This window comes from Leuresthes tenuis, unplaced genomic scaffold (assembly GCF_036924035.1).
Source record: "Leuresthes tenuis unplaced genomic scaffold, fLeuTen1.0.hap1 SCAF_22, whole genome shotgun sequence".
Lineage (NCBI taxonomy): Eukaryota > Metazoa > Chordata > Actinopteri > Atheriniformes > Atherinopsidae > Leuresthes > Leuresthes tenuis.
This window is the reverse complement of record NW_027325376.1, coordinates 17,007,090-17,025,185: the sequence shown is the minus strand read 5'-3', so window position 1 is coordinate 17,025,185 and position 18,096 is coordinate 17,007,090. Positions and strand designations below refer to the sequence as shown.

The 18,096-nt window shown below is 45.8% G+C and overlaps 1 protein-coding gene across 1 annotated transcript in view; it reads left to right on the top strand.

The window, feature by feature from the left end:
* shroom4 (shroom family member 4) overlaps positions 1–18,096 on the top strand; it is a 64,671-nt gene extending 46,575 nt beyond the window's left edge. The window contains exons 4-12 of the mRNA XM_072376282.1: positions 2,402–5,222; positions 9,756–9,817; positions 10,423–11,202; positions 11,869–12,519; positions 12,761–12,890; positions 12,996–13,097; positions 13,916–14,086; positions 14,402–14,544; positions 14,664–18,096. Of these exons, the coding sequence (XP_072232383.1) occupies positions 2,402–5,222; positions 9,756–9,817; positions 10,423–11,202; positions 11,869–12,519; positions 12,761–12,890; positions 12,996–13,097; positions 13,916–14,086; positions 14,402–14,544; positions 14,664–14,820 (5,017 nt within the window). The 3' untranslated portion in view covers positions 14,821–18,096. The remainder of the gene's footprint in view (positions 1–2,401; positions 5,223–9,755; positions 9,818–10,422; positions 11,203–11,868; positions 12,520–12,760; positions 12,891–12,995; positions 13,098–13,915; positions 14,087–14,401; positions 14,545–14,663) is intronic.

The following is an 18,096-nucleotide window of genomic DNA, read 5'->3' as shown; positions in this document are numbered from 1 at the left end:
TATAATCGACACACCGATAATGGATCCAGTCATCTCCAGAATGCCCCATGGTGTGTTTGGGCTGGTGTATGTGCGTCAAACCCTCACATGTTCCAGATTGCCGTATGATTGGGCAAGAGTGACTGTCATTTCCTGTCCAGCTCCCGTCTTATTTCCTCCTTTCCTCTCTCTGTCAGCCAGGTCAAAACTAGACAGAAGCCTCTTCTTTCTCATTCATTGCTCACTTCCTTCAAAAACCAGTTTCCCATGCAGATAGGGAAGCCCCCCCACACTAGTCAGGGTATTATCTTACGTTGTTTTAAACCAGCAACGACTTATTAAGGAGTTAGTATTTTGCCATGCTTGCTGGGAAGATTTTTGTGATTTTCTTACCACTCGCCAGTCCTTTTGGGTCCACTGTTTCAGAAGAAACAACCTTTTTAGGTTGAAATTCTAATCCTAAACTGTGATAATCTCTTTTTATTTCATTCATTTTTGTAAATTGGTTTTACAAAATTACAAATTGTAAATTTGCTCAGAGTTCAAATTCAGATTGAACGTCAGCTCGAGCTCAGATAGGCCAACAGCTACTAGATTTTATCACAAAGAGGACAAAGTACCAAACGTGAAAAACAACAAAGAAGCAAAGGTGAAAAGATCAGACAACAGTTATACTGGATGATTTTCACCATTTCTCACTTAACTGCACTGCATCGTGTCTTAAGTCTTTTCCAAAGCTAGAGCGCCAGAAACAGACCAACAACAACAACCAAGAGCAGATTGTTCCTCCTATTTATGAGACTGCCTCAAAAACTCAACAACATGTAGTTTGCGAAGCCCCAACAGAGAGCTTTCAGATTTATGTTCAAAGTAAAAAGAGCTTTGTGTACATAGAGCCTATTTTGGTAAGAATGTGAAAGGTTACAAGTTCTACAGACTCTGAACTGCTAAACTGCACAAGTACAAATTCAGTATTTTGATGCAAGTCAAATGAGTCGGATCGTTTTACAATGGGAACGAAACCCATCAGTTTTGATATTGTTAAAGCCTGAACTGTAAAACCGTAAATACCACAGAAGCAGCCTGGAGGTAGTCCGCTGGTTTACCTCTCTGTGCTGGTTTCAGATCAAAGCTCGTTAGAAATGTCTCTCTCCCGTTACTCCCCTCCTCTGTCTCCTTGGAAACTTTCCCTATTGTTTGAATAAGACACCAAAAGAAATACGGAGGGTGAGTGACCACTCTCTCCTTTTTTATTGGAAAAAGAAATACCACAATAAAATGTCTGCAGATTTTGTGGGGGTCTTTACAGGTTGGATTTGAACCAAGCACAAGAACACTGCGTGCCTCCACCCCACAGCGTCAACACTTAGAGCCAGCATGTGTCGAAGGTATTTTTGCAGCCCAGTTCCGTAAGCTCCGCTTGTGATCCCTGTCATTCATCAAGAAAGTAAGTTAGTTTGGAAGTCCTCACTTCCAGATGTCCCAGAAAGATGTTCTTTCAGCGTGCGGCCAGTTGAGGCTGAGAATTGGAAAATGTTGTCGGACCGATGATGGGACCACATGTGTCGAGCTAAATTTGAGCAGGATGGTGGTAGAAACTTTTAAGTTTCAGCACCCTGACTCAAACCGTTGTCCTTCTGCCAGTTATGTGGCGTCACTCATGCCTTAGTTGATCTGAGTCATTTCTTCTGGCCAGCTGGACTTGTGCCATCGCAGAGCCAGTTCGTTGAAGCTGCCGGGGCAAGCTTTCAGAGGTATCTTTCTAAATTATGCTTACGAGTGAAGGTACTTAAGGCTGTGCGGATTAGAAGACATGAAAGTGAATTTAATGACTTAGTGCTGTGCTTTTTCCAAGTAATGTTTATTAAAAAGTAAAACATGAAAAGGTTCCTCTGTAATCTTTGCCACGTAATAAATGTCAGACTTAATGACCTATTACACTGTAAAATTCAAATTTACATTTGATGTAAAGGAGATGAGATGGGAAGAATCTAAAAGTGGAAAAAAGGGAATGACTGGTAAAGATGGAAGGAGGATGAGAGGAATCAAGTGATAACTTCAAGATTTTGACTTCTGGCAGAGGGAGTTGATGAGGAGGAAATCCCTCTCCGCCAAAAGAGGCTTTTTCCGTTGGGCTTCGAAAACACACGAGGCTGCCGTGGATCTACGGCTCAGCACTAATGGAAAGCAGATTCCTCGGCCGTGCAGTTGAAATTTTATATCCTAGAAAAGATGCTGTGTATGTTTTGAAATTTAAAGATAATTACGTCTGTGTAGTTTATAAAAGTATTAACTTTTGTTTCAGTCAAGAAGAAATATAATGAGTTTTGCTTCAGTGACATTAAACATGACTTCGATGCTGGTGAAACTGAAAACTGAAGTTTTCTTAAATTGATCGTCTTTGTCTCTCGTCTCTCTGCAGTGACTTGTCCATGCAGTGGGCTCAGCTGCCCAGGCCGTACTCCTCCACTGACCGAAGCAGCTCCCTGGGTTCCATGGAGAGCTTGGACACGCCGACACCCACTGCACAGCCCTACTCCGACTCCCACAATTCACCCGTTGACCCGACCCTATTCAACAACAAGCGAGACTCGGCCTACAGTTCCTTTTCCGCTAGTTCAAACACGTCTGACTACGCAACTGTGCCGCTAAGGCCCGGGGAAGCGTGCTCCATGGATAACCTCCTCCAGAGCCTTGGGCCGGCTTCTCAGAGCTACCCTGGTGACGCCTCAGCACAGGGGAAGTCATCTGGTCAAGCCCTAGGTGAGATGCAGATGATTGAGTATAAGTCCAGATCACTGACCAGGCCGAGATCAAGGCCCAGTAGGGTGAAAGAGAGGCCCTCGTCCTGCTGTTACGAGCAGGAGCGGAGGGGAGGAGACTTTCAGATTGTAAGAAATGGAGATTCTGGAGAGGGGAAGAAAATGAACCCCCCGCAGCCCCCAACGAGGAAGGACAGTTTTAGAGCAACCCGAAGTCGCACTAATGCTGCCAGCAAACGTTGCACATCTGCTCCTATTGAGAATTCCAGTGTTTCTCATTATGAGGAAAACAAATCCTGTAAGAATGTTGAATCAGGAATTCGGAATGGCTTTCCTGCTCCAGAAAAGGATGATCAAATTGATGCGGATGACTCGAACTTTATCCAAAGACAGAGTAAAGAATTTAGACATATCAGATGTGATAGCAGCGTGAACAAAGACTACAAATCAGAGACCGCCTCAGAGTCCGTGACAGCCCCTGAAGTCCATATCAACTCTGATCCTGATTCCTTATCCGCTGAATTGCCCATGGAAGTTTCAGGCCAGTCCCATACTACAGATTCCCAGACCAAGCATTCCTCTACAGTGCTGCATCGGCACAGTGCCCCCGAGAAGCTTCTGGCTACACAAACTCAGCTATTGCAGTTCGATAGTAACGACTCTTCTCTTGAGCCCTCTGATCCCTCTTCATCTTCCTGTAGCAGCCACTGTTCCCAATCTCCATCTCTCCACCCCACGACAGAGGTCCAAGAAGCTTTTAACAGCCACCCTCCTCCTTCTGTTAAATGGGGAGGTAGCCGATGCTCGACGCCAGGATCTGTGTTCTTGGAAGAGGAAGGTGAGGATGGAGATTCAAGTGAAAGGCTGGAAGGGATGAGTTCAAATGGCAGGTCCCTCACACCAGTTCATCATCACATACCTTGGGGTCGCTCTGTGAGCGTACCAGGTGAGCCCACCGGAGCAACCCAGGAAATATTAAGCTCTGACCAGCTGGTGGTGGGTGATTTTCAGCCTCTGAGCACTGCTGCTAGTGTGGATACTTTACTTGAGGAGCAGACAGAATTGGACAGGGGTAGAAGTGCGCTTAAAAAGGAGGACAGTGTACAAGGAGAGGAAAACAAGAAGAGGTCAGACTCATCTAGGAACCATAGACGGAACCGGCGGCGTAGTGAGCGATTTGCTACCAACCTCCGCAATGAGATTCAGAGGAAAAAGGCCCAGCTTCAGCGGAGTCGTGGCCCAGGAGGCCTGCTCTGCAGTGGAGAAACTGTCCAGGAGGAGGAAGATTCAGATATCTGCGAAGAGGGGACAGACCCTCTTGCCTCACTTGCAATCCCTGGAGAATCTCAGACCTCAGCAGAAGTAAAGACATCAAACACCTCAAGTGAGTCAAACTGTGATGTCTTGCAGACTCAGTCCACAGCGAACACCAACAGATCCAGGTCTGTTCAGATTTTGGACCCAGGTGTCCCTAGTTTCGGTGTTGGCATCAGAGTTGTGGAGGAGATGGCACCTGCGGGCAAAGCCCGCCGCTGGCGTTGGACCCCTGAGCACAAACTCCAGCCAGAGCCAGATGCAGACCGGCGGTGTGGAGTCTTGGGTGAGCGATTGTTAGGGGTCACAGGGTCGCGTCACGGGGTTTGTGCCTTCACCGCCTCATCCAGCTCCTCCTACAGTCGCTCCTCTTCATGTTCTCGAATGGAGGAGTCGGATATCCTTCCATTTGCAGACCGAATGAAGTTTTTCGAGGAGACGTGCAAAGCCAAGTCTGTGTCAAATGTCTCAAATATGGCAAGTTACAGGCAGAAAAAACCTGCGTGCCATCCGGAGCAACAGGCGAGAGAACTCGGTCAGTGTCCAACTTATAGGAGATACTCCTACCAGGGTGGACTACAGCAAGAAAATGTCCAACTTTCAAACACTGTAGAGGCCAGGAGGCAGTCTGTGAGCACCATCAGGGAGAGGCAGAAAGAAAAAGAGAGGGAGCAAGCCAGAGAAAGGGAGGAGAGGGAAGAGAGGTTAAAAGAGGAGAGGCGGCAGGAAATGGAAAGAAAAGCGAGGGAATCAGAAATGGAGAAGCTGAGGGAGATTCAGCGGGTGAGGGAACGAGAGGAGAGGGTGAGACAGTGGGAGAGGGAAAGAGAGAAGGAGCTTGAAAGAGAAAAGGAGATGGAGAGAGCCAGAGAGAAGGAACTGCTCAAAAAGGAAAGAGAGAGGGAGCTTAAGAGAGAAGGAGAGAAGGAAAAGGAGGAGAATTCTCAGCTCATCTGTTATCAAGAGTGTTACAGCATCAAAGAGAAAAACCAAGACTTCCAACTCAAGGACGGCTTCCAGCCCAAGCCTCAGATGTCCTCTTACAGTCCAACCCAGAATCAAGTTCCCCGGTCAGCTTTCTATCCAGTCAGCCCCTCTTTCCAGCTGCTAGACAACCAACAACCTCTGCATCAGGGATACACAGCGAGGAGCTACACACCCACAGAGGTAAGAGTACCCTGTGCATGTTTTTACCATTTGAAGAAATTCCTGCATTTAAAAGGCTCATAAAAGAGCGGGGGGTCGTCAGGCTCAGTAGGAGGCTGCTGAGTTTTAACTGAACGTTGAGGCAAAAAGACGATGTTGCTCATCTCTACGCCTTCACCGCTGGGCCGCCAATTCGTTCAGGCTTTAGATCTCAGAACCTCTTGCATTTGAATGGTTTTGCTTTGAACTCTTGAACTGTGAGAGCTGTTAAAAAATGCTCTATTTTGTCTTCGTTTCAGTCATTTCACCAGTTCTTTCAAAGTATATGTTGGTAGTTGTAGATCCTTTATGAGACCAGTTTTCAGGCCTACTCACCTCAGAACAGCTTTTTAGCAGCAGGCCCGTGTCTGAGCGGCATCGAAAACACGCAACGCCTGTCAGAGTGAAGGATAAACGTTCCAGCCTCCTGAAATCAGACCGTGTTTTTTTTGGAGTGGACTGAAATGACCATCGAAGAGCAAAAACTGACTGTTTTGTCAACCAGCACCGATAAGAGATGGAGTGGCCACACTTTGACGTTGACGCTGAGTCACCACTCTGTGGAAGTGCTCTGTGGTCGCATGGTCGGTTTGAAGTTGAACATCACGTCCTGCATGTGGTAAAAATCCTCATAGAAAATCCAGTGTGTCATTTTGGATAGTTCATGGAATTTGGGGAGATTTGGCAACGGTGTGCGCGGTAATAGCAGTGTTGGGTTGCAACTTCACCGCAAATTGATTCTGGGCCGTGAGGAGGGGGCGCTGCCCCTTCGCTTGAACTTTTCCAACTCACGTGAACTTTTAGTACCCTTATCATTTGACAATGAGTAATGCAAAGTGACATTTGCTTTGGACTAAATGCATCTTAAGGTTAGCAAATATTTGGCCCGAGCTGATAAAGTTTTGTTGTGTTCGTGTGACTTGGCCATACAAAGGCCTTGGGGGGGAGTCTTGAACCCTGGAGCCCTTACATAGTGGGATCCTTTTCAAATCAAAGGCTGCTGCTCTGATGCCACGGCGATAACCTCGTGTTGAAATCTGCCGCCGACAACGTCCAGTAGTTTTAATGGGAACAGATGTGCGGAGCGTGTGCTTCTGCAGAGTCATGGAAGCACAGGCACCAACACTCGCATGTGAACACACCTCTGCTTGGAATGCATTAACACATGTTCACACAGTGCCATTGCAAATGAAACAGGAAATTTAGGTTTTTCTTTTTGTGTGTGTGTGCGCCTGTGTTTGTGTGTGTTTTTTGTACATTGCTATTAATCAGAATATGATGTTATTGTTCGAGGTCTTTTGCTCAATGCCCGGCTTTATTTTCAGACAGTTCACTTAGATGGTTTTTGGCAAAATTAGACTCAGACGAAGCGATTGTTTCACGAACAGCACTCTTTAAGGTTTAAAATGAAACATGTTCACAGTTAGAAAAATGGAATTCACAGTGTATGTTTTGCCAGTCGGATTACTTCTACCACAGCTGTTCCGTTTGAACTCAATAATGGGGAAATTTCTAAAGTAGGAACTCGGAACTTTCCGACTCGTTAAGCCAGAAGAACGCCGCTCCGGTTCAACGCGGGTGTGCTGTCATTCCTGGCTCCAAGCTCGGACTTCCGACACAAAAGGAACTCAGCTTTGGTTTTATATGTTGTACATGGACAAGAAAGCGCAGGATGTATTTAAATGCAACACTGCCTGTGCAAATATCTTGATGGGAAAAAAAAACAGTCGTTCTGTATAATTAACTGGTCAGCTACCTACCAGCTGCTTGTAACACCATTATAATGAGAGCACAATCAATTTGTTGAGCAGCTCCTAGGGTTGAGTCAAATTCTTTTCGGCCCAAGCATGTTCCCACTATAAGTTAGTGTAGTGAAAACAGCTTTAGACGGCTGCTTCTAATGATTATTTTCATTATCTATGCCAGTCATTTTCTCTCTAATCTTGTAATGGCCCACTCAATCTTCAGAAACCTTCTTTCTTTGTTGAATCAACACTACAGACTTCAAAGATATTCAGATGCCGGAGAAAACAACAAATTCTCACACTGAAGAAGCAGCCGACAGATCATTTTTAGCTATTAATTGTATACTTTTTTTTTCTTTTTAATTAGTTGGCAGTTAATTGACTTTTAATAAATCAACTAAAAGCATGTCGGCTCTGTGAGCAAAGCTATCAGACCTCCTGTTAGCGGAATGATTCCTTTTTTATCAGGGTGTATCTTTCAAACCTTCACTGATGAACCTTCGCTGTACATCTGTGTCATGTGCGAAAGTACATTGGCAGCAGGAGGCACCAAAGTTAATCCGCAAGGGAGGTAGTAGTGCAAGTCGGTATCTCGTAACACTGCTGTTTGCCAACAATGCTGTGATCACTTACCTGATTCCACGATGTCAGCTTGATGTGATGCACACATTGATGCAGGGCTGAGTCACCTCTGACTGGCATGTGTAAATTACCAAAGAGAAACAGAAGTGGCTTTTAACAACGACATCTTTTTTTCTGCCAAGAAGCTGCAACCTATACGTGAGGAGGACTGTCGACTGGTTGCCGTCTGCAGAGTGATTGAAGATGTGAAAGAGACTGATGAATTGCATTCTGTATTTATAATGATGTCGGTGTTAAACCCCAAATTGCAAAAACGTTGGGACAATGTGGAAAATCTAAATTTAAGAATGCATGTGATGATTTGTAAATCTCATAAACCAATATTTTATTAACAACAGAACATAGAAAACATCTACATCGAAAGTTAGACATTTTACTATTACTATTAGATATTCGTTCATTACGAGTTCGATGTCAAGGACCATGTCTTAAAAAAGTTGAGATGGGGGGGCAACAAGTGTCTGGAAGAGTAAGTGGTACAGTTCCATGACTGGCACCAGTCTGTGTGACTTAGAAACAAGTCTGAAGCACTTTATGGGAGCACCTGGACAAGGGTAAAAGGTTTCTCTCAAAGTGTGGACTACCATTAGCATTAAAGAGGGTTGGGTGTAGAGAGCACCTTAGAGAGGCAGAGTCTCAGAGGTAAAGATGGGCAGAAGTTCAGCAATCTGCCAAAATAAATCTAAAAAAAAATCTACTGATTGTGGAGCAATTTCAGAATAATGTTCATCTACGTAAAATTCCGAAGACTTCGAATATTCCCATCATTGACTTTACATAATGACGTGATAAGATTCAGAGAATCTGGAGACATCTTTCAGCCCTCAGGCAGCACTGCGTTATCAACAGACATGATTCTGTCGTGGAACTCACTGACTGGGCTCAGGAACACTTCCAGAAAAGAATTGTTTGTGAACACAGACGGGCATTTGTGCCGTCCACAAATACAGATAAAAGCTCTGTCAGTCAAAGAAGAAGCCAGAAGTGAACATGGTCCAGAAACGCCGCCGTCTTCTCTGGACCTAAGCTCATGGACACTGTCCTCTCCACACTATGGGGGAGAGGGACAAGAGGGCTCGTTATCGGCGCTCACTTCAAAGCGTGCATCTCTGATGGTACCATCGGTGCTGAAAGGCATCTACAGGGCTCAGAGCATTATATGTCCAGATGATGGCTTTTTTTAGAGAGCCCTTGTATGATTGGGCAGGACGATGCTGAACCACATACTGCATTTATTACCACAGCACTGCTTTGTAGTAGAAAGGTCCAGGTGCTGGACTGACCTGCCTGCAGTCCAGACCGTCTGGCTCATCATCAAACACAAAATACAACAAAGAAGAGCCAGGACTGTTGAGCACCTGTAATCCTCTATCAGACAAGAATGGGACAAGGTTCCTTTTCCAAAGGTCCGGCAACTGATCGCTGCAGTTTCCACACGTTTACGGACCATAAGGGAGGGACGGAGGGGGGACAATGCCCTGTCCCCACGTTCGTGAGACGCTCATATTTTTTCATGAATGAAAAATTCTATTGTGTGTGAAATATTGGTTGATGAAATCAACTTTTTATTCCAATCGGAATTTATAATGAAATAAAAACGACCAGCAGCCTCGATGAGTTCGCCCGTGACCGAGCTGATTCGGTTTGTCGAATCTAAAAGCTTAAGAAGGTAAAATCCCAGAGACGGGGCACGTAGAAGTTACACTGCAAAAACCCAGAAAAAAATGCATTGGGATTTGAATGATCTGCCAATGGAGCGAGAAAATTTGGCTTGACAGGATTTTTTATTTTTTTCCCCCACAACGAGCTCAAATCTCTCCACAGATTTCTTGAAACTGCATGCTGTGTAGCTCATTCTGTACAAGTGTACTGGATTATGTTGAAAAGGAACTTGTATTCTAAAAATGCTCCAGATCGAGATCCAGATTAGAAAACAAGTGGCGACTGCAAGGAGCCCAATTTCAGCTGCAATTACCTCCCCCTCAATTAACCTCGTTACCGGTGAATATTGCAGGGAACACGCCTGCTTCCCTTCAGCAGAGTCTCGTGCTGACCAGCACTTCCAGCAGATTGAAGCCTTCCTTTCATTCCTGCAGTGTTATTAACTGACATTAAATTCTCTCCACAGACATATCACGCCCGGCAACAGGAAACAACCAAACTCAACAGGAAGTACAGCCTGACCGAGAGGTGAGCCACTTCCCTTTGGCAGCCAAATGTGAAGAAACACATTTTTTCACTAACCAGTTTTCTCTAACATTTGTGACGGGGCCTTTCTGATACGCGCTCGTACCGTTTCTGTCGGGATTGTTTCTGACTGAGCCTCGGGAGACGTGAGGCGGGTCCGGCCCATTGTGCGCTGACAGGGCGGAAATCCCACTCAGCGGTGCCTGGCCGGGATTGGACTTTAATGAGACCTACGTGTGCGGAGCGGTCGTCCATGCTGAAAATGTGACCGCGATGATATGTATGTTAGCATGTAGAGGGGGGGGGGCCTCGGCTCATATTTGACCTGCGGTGGAAACGGTTCAGTGAACCTGGAATGCAAAGAGGAAACTTTCTGCTGTAATTTCACCTCTTTCTTGTTTGTAGCGTGCGTTTCTCAGGAAATGTCCGTCCCCAATTACAACTTTATCTTTGTTTCTTATTTTCTCCCGAATATTTAAAGGAAAACAAATAAACAGCACTCGCACTCAGTCTTAAATACTCTGAACTCAGGCCCTCTGCATTATTCAGGGGGGTTAAGGTCATTGAATAAATGAAGATATTAAAGGAACCTTTTTTCTCCACATCAGAGACTATTCAAGCTGGAGGCGGGAGTCCAGACCCCCTCAGAGCGTCAACCAGCCCCACCCCCACCAGGCGCCGTGGGACTCCAGGCAGGCCGACAGCAGCGACGACCGTAATGGCCACGCCTTCGCCCCCCCGCCCGCTCCTCTTTTCCTCCGAGGCCGGGCCATGTCCGAAAACGACCTCCGCTTTGACAGCAGCCAACGCTGGTCGCCGTCGATTTCCGCGGCAACCAGCCAGATCCTGAGCGAAGCGGAAGAGGGAGCAGACGGCGTCACGAGAGGAGGCGGAGCAGGCAGCGGCAGGAGAAACAGCAAGAAGATGCCACGTCCTCCGAGACCGCCGCCGCCGAAGTGGGAGCAGTTCCACCGCCGGCGAGCGTCTCACCACGCCCTCCTCTCCTCCTCCTCTTCTTCTGCTGCTCTTCAAGACGCTTCAGAGCGACACCACTCGGCTCACTCCTCCTCCTACGTCCCTCCACCCGACACGTCCAGGCAGAGGTCCTACAGTCTTCCTCCAGAGAGGCAAGAAGTGGCGGAGAGTTGCCCGCGGTGCAGCTGCAACCAAGCTCCAACCCAGGAGCGCACGTTTCCCCACGCCCCGTCCAATCAGAATCCAGCTCAGGACTGCTCCTTTACTGTTGCTCCGCCCAGTCCTATGTTCTCCAGGAAGGCCTTCAGACCGGTGGCTCTGCCCCAGAGTGAGAGGGAGGTCAACCTGAGGTCAGAAGCAGCACCTCTACCTCCAGCCCCGACGCTACCGCCGCCAGAGAGGCCAATGAGCAGGTGAGACAAAAAAGAAATCTTTTTTTTATTTCTTCTTCAATTCTTTAGCGGGAGAAAAGAGATGATTCTCAACATCATGAGGAGACATTCATCCCAGATCTGCAGATTGCTAAATTGGGATTCCAAAAGCACCGTGAGAAGCACCGAGCTTCCACGACTGCTTTGACGTCACGTTCGTGTCGAAGTTCAGCTTTTTATTGGCTCTCTTACATCCATGTGTCCTCATTTGGATCATCTGACTCGGCCCACATCCAGGTAGGCTGGTTAGGGTGGGGGGGGGGGTCACTGGGTGGGACTTCTAGTCCATCCATCTCCACCTTCACCCAGGCCACGAGAAAGGGCTCGTCTTTAAATGAAGCTGACGAGATGCCACGCTGGCTCCGGATGTTTAAACAGCATCATTTTTACTTGGTGAGGTTGGTCTCCATAACTCCACCCTCAGCCCCCAACGCTTTGGTCTAAAAAAACAGCTTCAGGTCGCTAAAGCTGCAGATGCTGATATTTACTCACTAAATATAAATCATGTGCAGTTAAACTCGTTACTGGTTGATTTGTTAGTCTTTTACGCCTTTAGTTCCCGAGTTCTTATTTGAATTTTGCTAAGCAGACTTAACCTAACGCAGTAGGAGTCTCGATCCGTCTGATGTTTGATTTGTGTGTCTGCAGTTCACCGGCGATGGATGGGAACCACAGTCCAGGTCAGGACAGAGAAACAGTGAGACCTCACAAACCGCAGCCCGGCGTGAGACCTGGAGCAGAGTGGGAGAGAACGCCATCTCCCAGAGTTCACAGCAACGCACCGGTTCCCACTATCTTCGAAAACGGGGGCGTTTGTTCCTCTGAAACTTATCGGAGTCAAATGGATTACGAGCAGCAGCGGCTGCGCCTGAGCAGAGGCTTCCAGGACGAAGAGCAGCAGAAACCCCCGGAGCCAGGAACAGAATCTGAAACTACTCTCAGCCCGAGCCCGGCGCACAGCCTGGAGGATGTTCCCATAGAAACCGACATAGATGACTTCCAGGAGGAGGAGCTCCCGGCAGCAGACCTCCCGATCACCAGCGAGGTGCCGTGCTTCGCTCTGCCGGTCACAGTCCTGGAGACTGACATTGACACGCTGCCGGATTCCGAAGCCTCGCCGCCGGGCAGGACGCGGGCGGAGAGCGGCTCTCTGGAGGAGGAGCTGGAGGCCGGGGAGATCAGCGCAGAGAGGCTGAGCCTGGAGGAGCTGTTCCCCCCCAGCAGTGAGGGAGAGTCGGGCTCGGAGAGCTGGAGAGGAGCCTTCCAAGCTGTGGAGCACAGCACAGACAGCCTGGATAGGTGTGTGTGTGTGTGTGTGTGTGTGCTGCTACCTGCGGTTTCATTTTGGCTTTCCATCCTGTTTTTGCTGTTTTGTTACTTCAGTTAGAGATTCTCCATATGCCCCTTGTTTTCCTTTTGTCACACTCAGCCCACGTAATTGATTGAAAATTGACTGAATGTGTGTCTGTTTTCTACCTCAGCCCTTTGTGTTTCATCACATGCATAAATTAACTGTCCTCCCGGTGCTTCCCCCACGCAGGCGGTCCGGCGCGAGCTCCAGCTGTTCATCCTATTACAGCACATCTGCAGCCAAGGCTCAGCTCCTGTCGCAGATGAAGGACTTCAGCGACAGCAGGGAGAGGGACGAGGACGACGAGCTGACCTACAAGGTAACACGGGCCGCTTCTGACAAAAGGACGATGCAGTGCTGTCAGAGATGTGCGCTGCTTCATGCTTTTACTGAGACTCTTGAACATCTGTTCCCCGCTGAGCAGAAACAGCTGATGGAGAGCCTCCGCAAGAAGCTGGGAGTGTTGAGGGAGGCTCAGAGGGGACTGCAGGAGGACATCAGAGCCAACTCGCAGCTGGGAGACGAGGTGGGAGCAACTTCTTCTGATTTAAAGGGTCCTTTGAAACAGCTTGTGCAAATTAAAGCCGGTTTTTATTCAGGAAAAAAAAAGGAAGAAAGTTGGGAGCGGATAAGCTGCACCAGCTGGAATGTTTCACTTCCAATCAGCTTAACTGGCAACAGGTGAGAGAAGTGATTGGGTAGAAAAAGGAAGCTTGTAGGCTGGATGAGTCTGTCAGAAGTGAAGACTTTGGGGGGGAATTCATAATCAGCAGTTCCTCGTGTTTTTCTTTAGATTTTTAAAAAAAAATTTAAAAGAGAAATCTTTGTACGTAAACCAATATTGAGCGTTTGTTATCTTTAGGCCCTCGGGTGGCACTGCATTAAAAGCAGATGTGATTCTGCCATGGAAATCACAGCAAAGGCTCAGGAGCATTTTGTGAAAGCAAGAGGCAGCAAACACAGCTCCTCACTTCATCCTCTAATGCAGATATAAAGGCTCGGTGGTGCTGAGGAACATCACATGGATGAGAAAGATCCAGAAACTCTGCCCTCTGTGGTTCTGAACTCATTATCTGTGTGCAGCTCAGAGGCCTGCCACTGATGATGATGGTACGGATGCTGGCTAAGGAAACTGAGAACATTGATGCATTATGTGACAAATATAGGGGAACATAAGTACAGATTGATGCAAAATCCCCACAGTGTCATTAGGGTGTTCCTATAAGGAAGGGTACATATACTCTCTGGTAGCTTTACCCTATGAAAGTACCACTTGAAATCTAAGAACATTCTCCACATCATGATAGGACGTCATCAGCCACTCCGTCTCGTTCTTGAATTCAGGTGGAGAGCATGGCGGTGGCGGTGTGTAAACCCAACGAGGTGGACAAGTTCCGCATGTTCATCGGCGACCTGGACAAGGTGGTCAGCCTGCTGCTGTCGCTGTCCGGGAGGCTGCTGAGGGTGGAGACCACGCTGGACGCACTGGACCCTGAGACGGAGCACCACGAGAGGGTGAGGACGAGGAGAGGGGGGAAGATAAACGGGGAAAAGAGCGGAGGGGAGGGGAGAGCTTCGCGGTGTGGCGCAGCCTGTTTTTAAAGCAAATTAGTGGTGTCGGGTGTAATCTTTGCTTTTAAAGTGAGAAATGTTAGTAAACTGCGGAGGAGTTACTCCAGTTAAAGACACTCAAAAAGAGCAGTTTGGAGAAGCAATGGCAGAGAGTCTCCACTGATTAATCCACAAGGTTATCTTTGTAATCATGGGTCAGGGGAGCACACCTTTTCCAGAGAGGCAATCCCGTCCATCCTTTCTCTTTCTGCCCTGTAGCTCCCCCTGCTGGAGAAGAAGCGTCAGCTCATGAGGCAACTATCCGAAGCTCAGGACCTGAAGGACCACGTCGACCGCAGAGAGCAGGCCGTCAGCCGGGTGCTGGCCCGGTGTCTCACTCCAGAACAGCACAGAGACTACAGGTGCAGCTTCACTGCCCATCACATGAGAAGTTACTCATTCCAAACCCAAAGGGTGACATACTCTAAGCATTGAGTAGCATGTCTTCAGCCTGTGTTTTTTTTTTTTTTGTCTTTCGCAGCCACTTTGTGAAGATGAAGGCTGCCTTGCTGGTGGAGCAGAGGCAGCTGGAGGACAAGATCCGGCTGGGAGAGGAGCAACTCAGGGGGCTCAGGGAAAGCCTGGGACTGGGCTTGGGAATTAGCATGGGAATGTCGCTAGGATACGGACATTTTTGACAAAACAACAACAACAAAAGAAGCTAAAGATATGAAGGAGAAGCAGGACCTACTGTTGCATTCAGTTCGAGTTTAGTGCAAAGTTCAAAACCTGGAAGAGAAATAGAAAAACAAGTCAAAATGCAGTTAAAGACTTTGATTTGCACAGTTTGTTAGAAGCATTGTTGGGCTTTTTGGGACTTATGCTCATTCACTTTCTTGACAGTTGTCTGAAAACACTAAATACGAAGCTACTGCTTGAAGGCAGTTAGCTTACCTCGGCATGAAGATGGAAAACGGAAAAAGCCAGTGTGGCTCTATGTAAGGGTAACAAAATTTTCCCGCCAAATCTCTGTTGAACCAATGGCATCTTGTTCCCCGGTGGCAATAATCCAGTTTATTTCTTAGCTAGATGCAGTTACCGCATAAATCTTCAGATGTAGCATTCTAAAACGTCTAATTGATCCTGGAAGGATTGGCAGACATTTATGCAAACGTCTAAAAGGCTCCGAAGACGTTTAGGTAGAGAGAAAGAAATGGAGACCAAACAAACCAACACAAATTAAGAATAAATAAATTTTGATGTATTTCAGCTTCAGAGGCCATCATAAGGACTTAAACTGCCCCACGTTGTGCCTGAAACATGTACTGTACAACCGTACTGACACTATATCTTCTCTAGTCTAAAAAGTTTCACACTCTGTTGCCAAAGATGTTTTTATGTGATGACTGTGTCACTCACTTTTTTTTTTGTTTGTTTTCGCCTGTATTTAAACCTCCTGGTTCAGAGAACCAAAGGGGGGGGGGGTGCTTCTGTTAACTACTAAGCCAACATTGTCAAATGCCACTTTCAACTTTACTAACTGTTAAATGTCTAATTTTTTACGGCATACGGCAACACATAAACTGTATTATCTCACATAGTATCATTGTATCATTTGTATTCTTATATGACTTCGATGTGGCTGTACATGTGTGGAGTTCGACATTCCACTGACTTATTGTCACATAATAACCATTATGTACAGAAGACACTTGTTCTTATGATGTCTACGGTGTGTATATAGTGGTTTTGATGTTTGAAATTACTGGAATTGGTTGTAAAAGATGAATGAGAAGACCTGGAAGAGTCCAAGTTTACGGAAACGGTCGGTTTGTGTCGAAGCATCTGGAGAAATGTTCTGCCTTTTGTCATCACTAGCTTTGTCTTCAGCTAGCTTGTACATTTTATACCGGAAAGGGTGAATATTTACTTTTTACGTGGAGACTCGGCTAGGAAGATCGGATCTACTCCCAGGTGGCTCTGAGGTGCAAAACAAAACGGACCATTCGATAAGACTTAACTAAAAAACACGCATTTCACTTTTTTAAGGGACACATTTTGGGAAAACACAATGACAAAAAGAAATCAAAAATTAGCCAAATGAAGAGAAAACACATTTTATTGAACACAATGACATTTCAGAAAAACAAAATGTTATGAAACCGAAGAAAAATTAAGAACAAGCTGCTGCACATGGTCACTGCTCAATCTTTTGAGATTCTGCAGTAAATGAGACTGTGGGAGGAAGCTCTTCAGTTCTTTCAAGTTTGGCCTTTCTGTGACACACCTGGCGTTTATTCAGGTGTGCAGATCACTTGGTTCATCAGTTTCGATTACACAACAACAAACAAACAAACATTTTCTGTTGTGGTTTGTCTGTAACGTCATATTTTGTGTGTTATGTTTTGTTTAATGGGATGTTTTACTAACTGTTGAGGCGTGTTTTCTTTCTTTTTTTATGTCGAAGCCTGCGTTTTGTGCTATTTTGTGTTTTCTCTTTTTTGAGGTTGTTTGTCTTTTTTGACCTATGTATGGTTTTGTTGTTGTGTTTTGTCTGTTTTCTTATGTTTTCCACCTCAGGGCTACCTCAACAATCAAACATTTCTAAAGTAGATTAAAAAAAAAAGAAGCTAGTTCATTTAGCTAGCACAAATGCTAGAATCAGTAGAAACAGCCAGCCTGGCTCTGTCAGAACATAACTGTCTTCTACCAGCAAAACTCACTAATATACATGTAAAATTGTTTCATCCACATAGAAATTTAGAACACAAACGAGGACTAGCCACCTCTGTTCAGCTGGCCTGTCTTGCTAGTCTTCTATCATATGCGCTTGTGTCAGTTAGCAAAACGAGTCGCTATCAGATGTTTTTGCATTGCTAACAGTTCACATTAAAGTAGCAGTGCAAGTGCAAAAAGGAAGCTAGTCTCTATAAATAACCACATACCAGTTAGCTGAATGTTTTTTGCACTGAATTTTCCATGGATTAAACAAACACGATATGTCCCGTTATTTTAAGAGCTGTGCAGTTACAGGTGGATGGAATTTGTTTGTAGTTCGGGTGCAAGGCTAGTGGTTTTCCTTCAAAACCAAGCTAATAAGCTTTTTGGGAAAGAGTATCTGGTTACCAGAGGGACCAGAGGGACCAGGATCAAATATGACCTCCTGAAAGTTCAGAGGAGATGCTGAAGCTCTTTCTAAAAGCAGCTGATGCTTTTTCATTTGGCTAATCTTATCAAGTTTAAAAAGTAAAAAGACTTTCAGTTTAAATTGATGTAAATGTGGAAAAAGCCTTTGTGTTTCCCCCCCCATTGACCATACTGAATTCCTGAAAGGGTAGAATCCTGTTATGCTAGTTAATTATCCACCATCGTACCCCCTCCACTAAACTTTGAATAACGGCCATCTTGTGATTTGTGATCTTGCCAAAGTCTCCTGAGCTTTATCTTAAACCACTGACAGGAAAGGTTAAAAAAGTCAGAACTGCCCGTTTGAGTAAATCAAAAACGCAACAAAAAACTACAACTCAGCCGAGATGTTTAGGAGGATTGTTGAAGTCGAGAGAAAGTTTCCCCATTTCTGGATTCACTGTTGTGACGTTTGCTTTCACTGTTTAGCTGTTTATGAAGTGGTTGTTTCCTTGTTAGACGCCAGCTGAAGGTTTTATTAAAAACTACACTTGATTTTTCTCACTTGGTTGTGTGCAAATGATTCTTGCTGTTTTTGAACACCAAACAACCCTCGACTTAAATCTGTTCATTGTTTATTTTTTTCTTTCCCTGTACATATTAAATGCATTCTTGTACCATAACAGCCAAATCCTCTGAAATGTCTGGAAACGTATGAGTTGCTTGTTGGACCAGTAAGAGAGCATATTTCTGCTGTTCATGTTTTCCTGTGTAATTTTTCTTCTATTCCAAAAACTTTTTTTTATTTGTAACTGCAAAAACACTTGCGTGAGAAAAGTACCATAAAT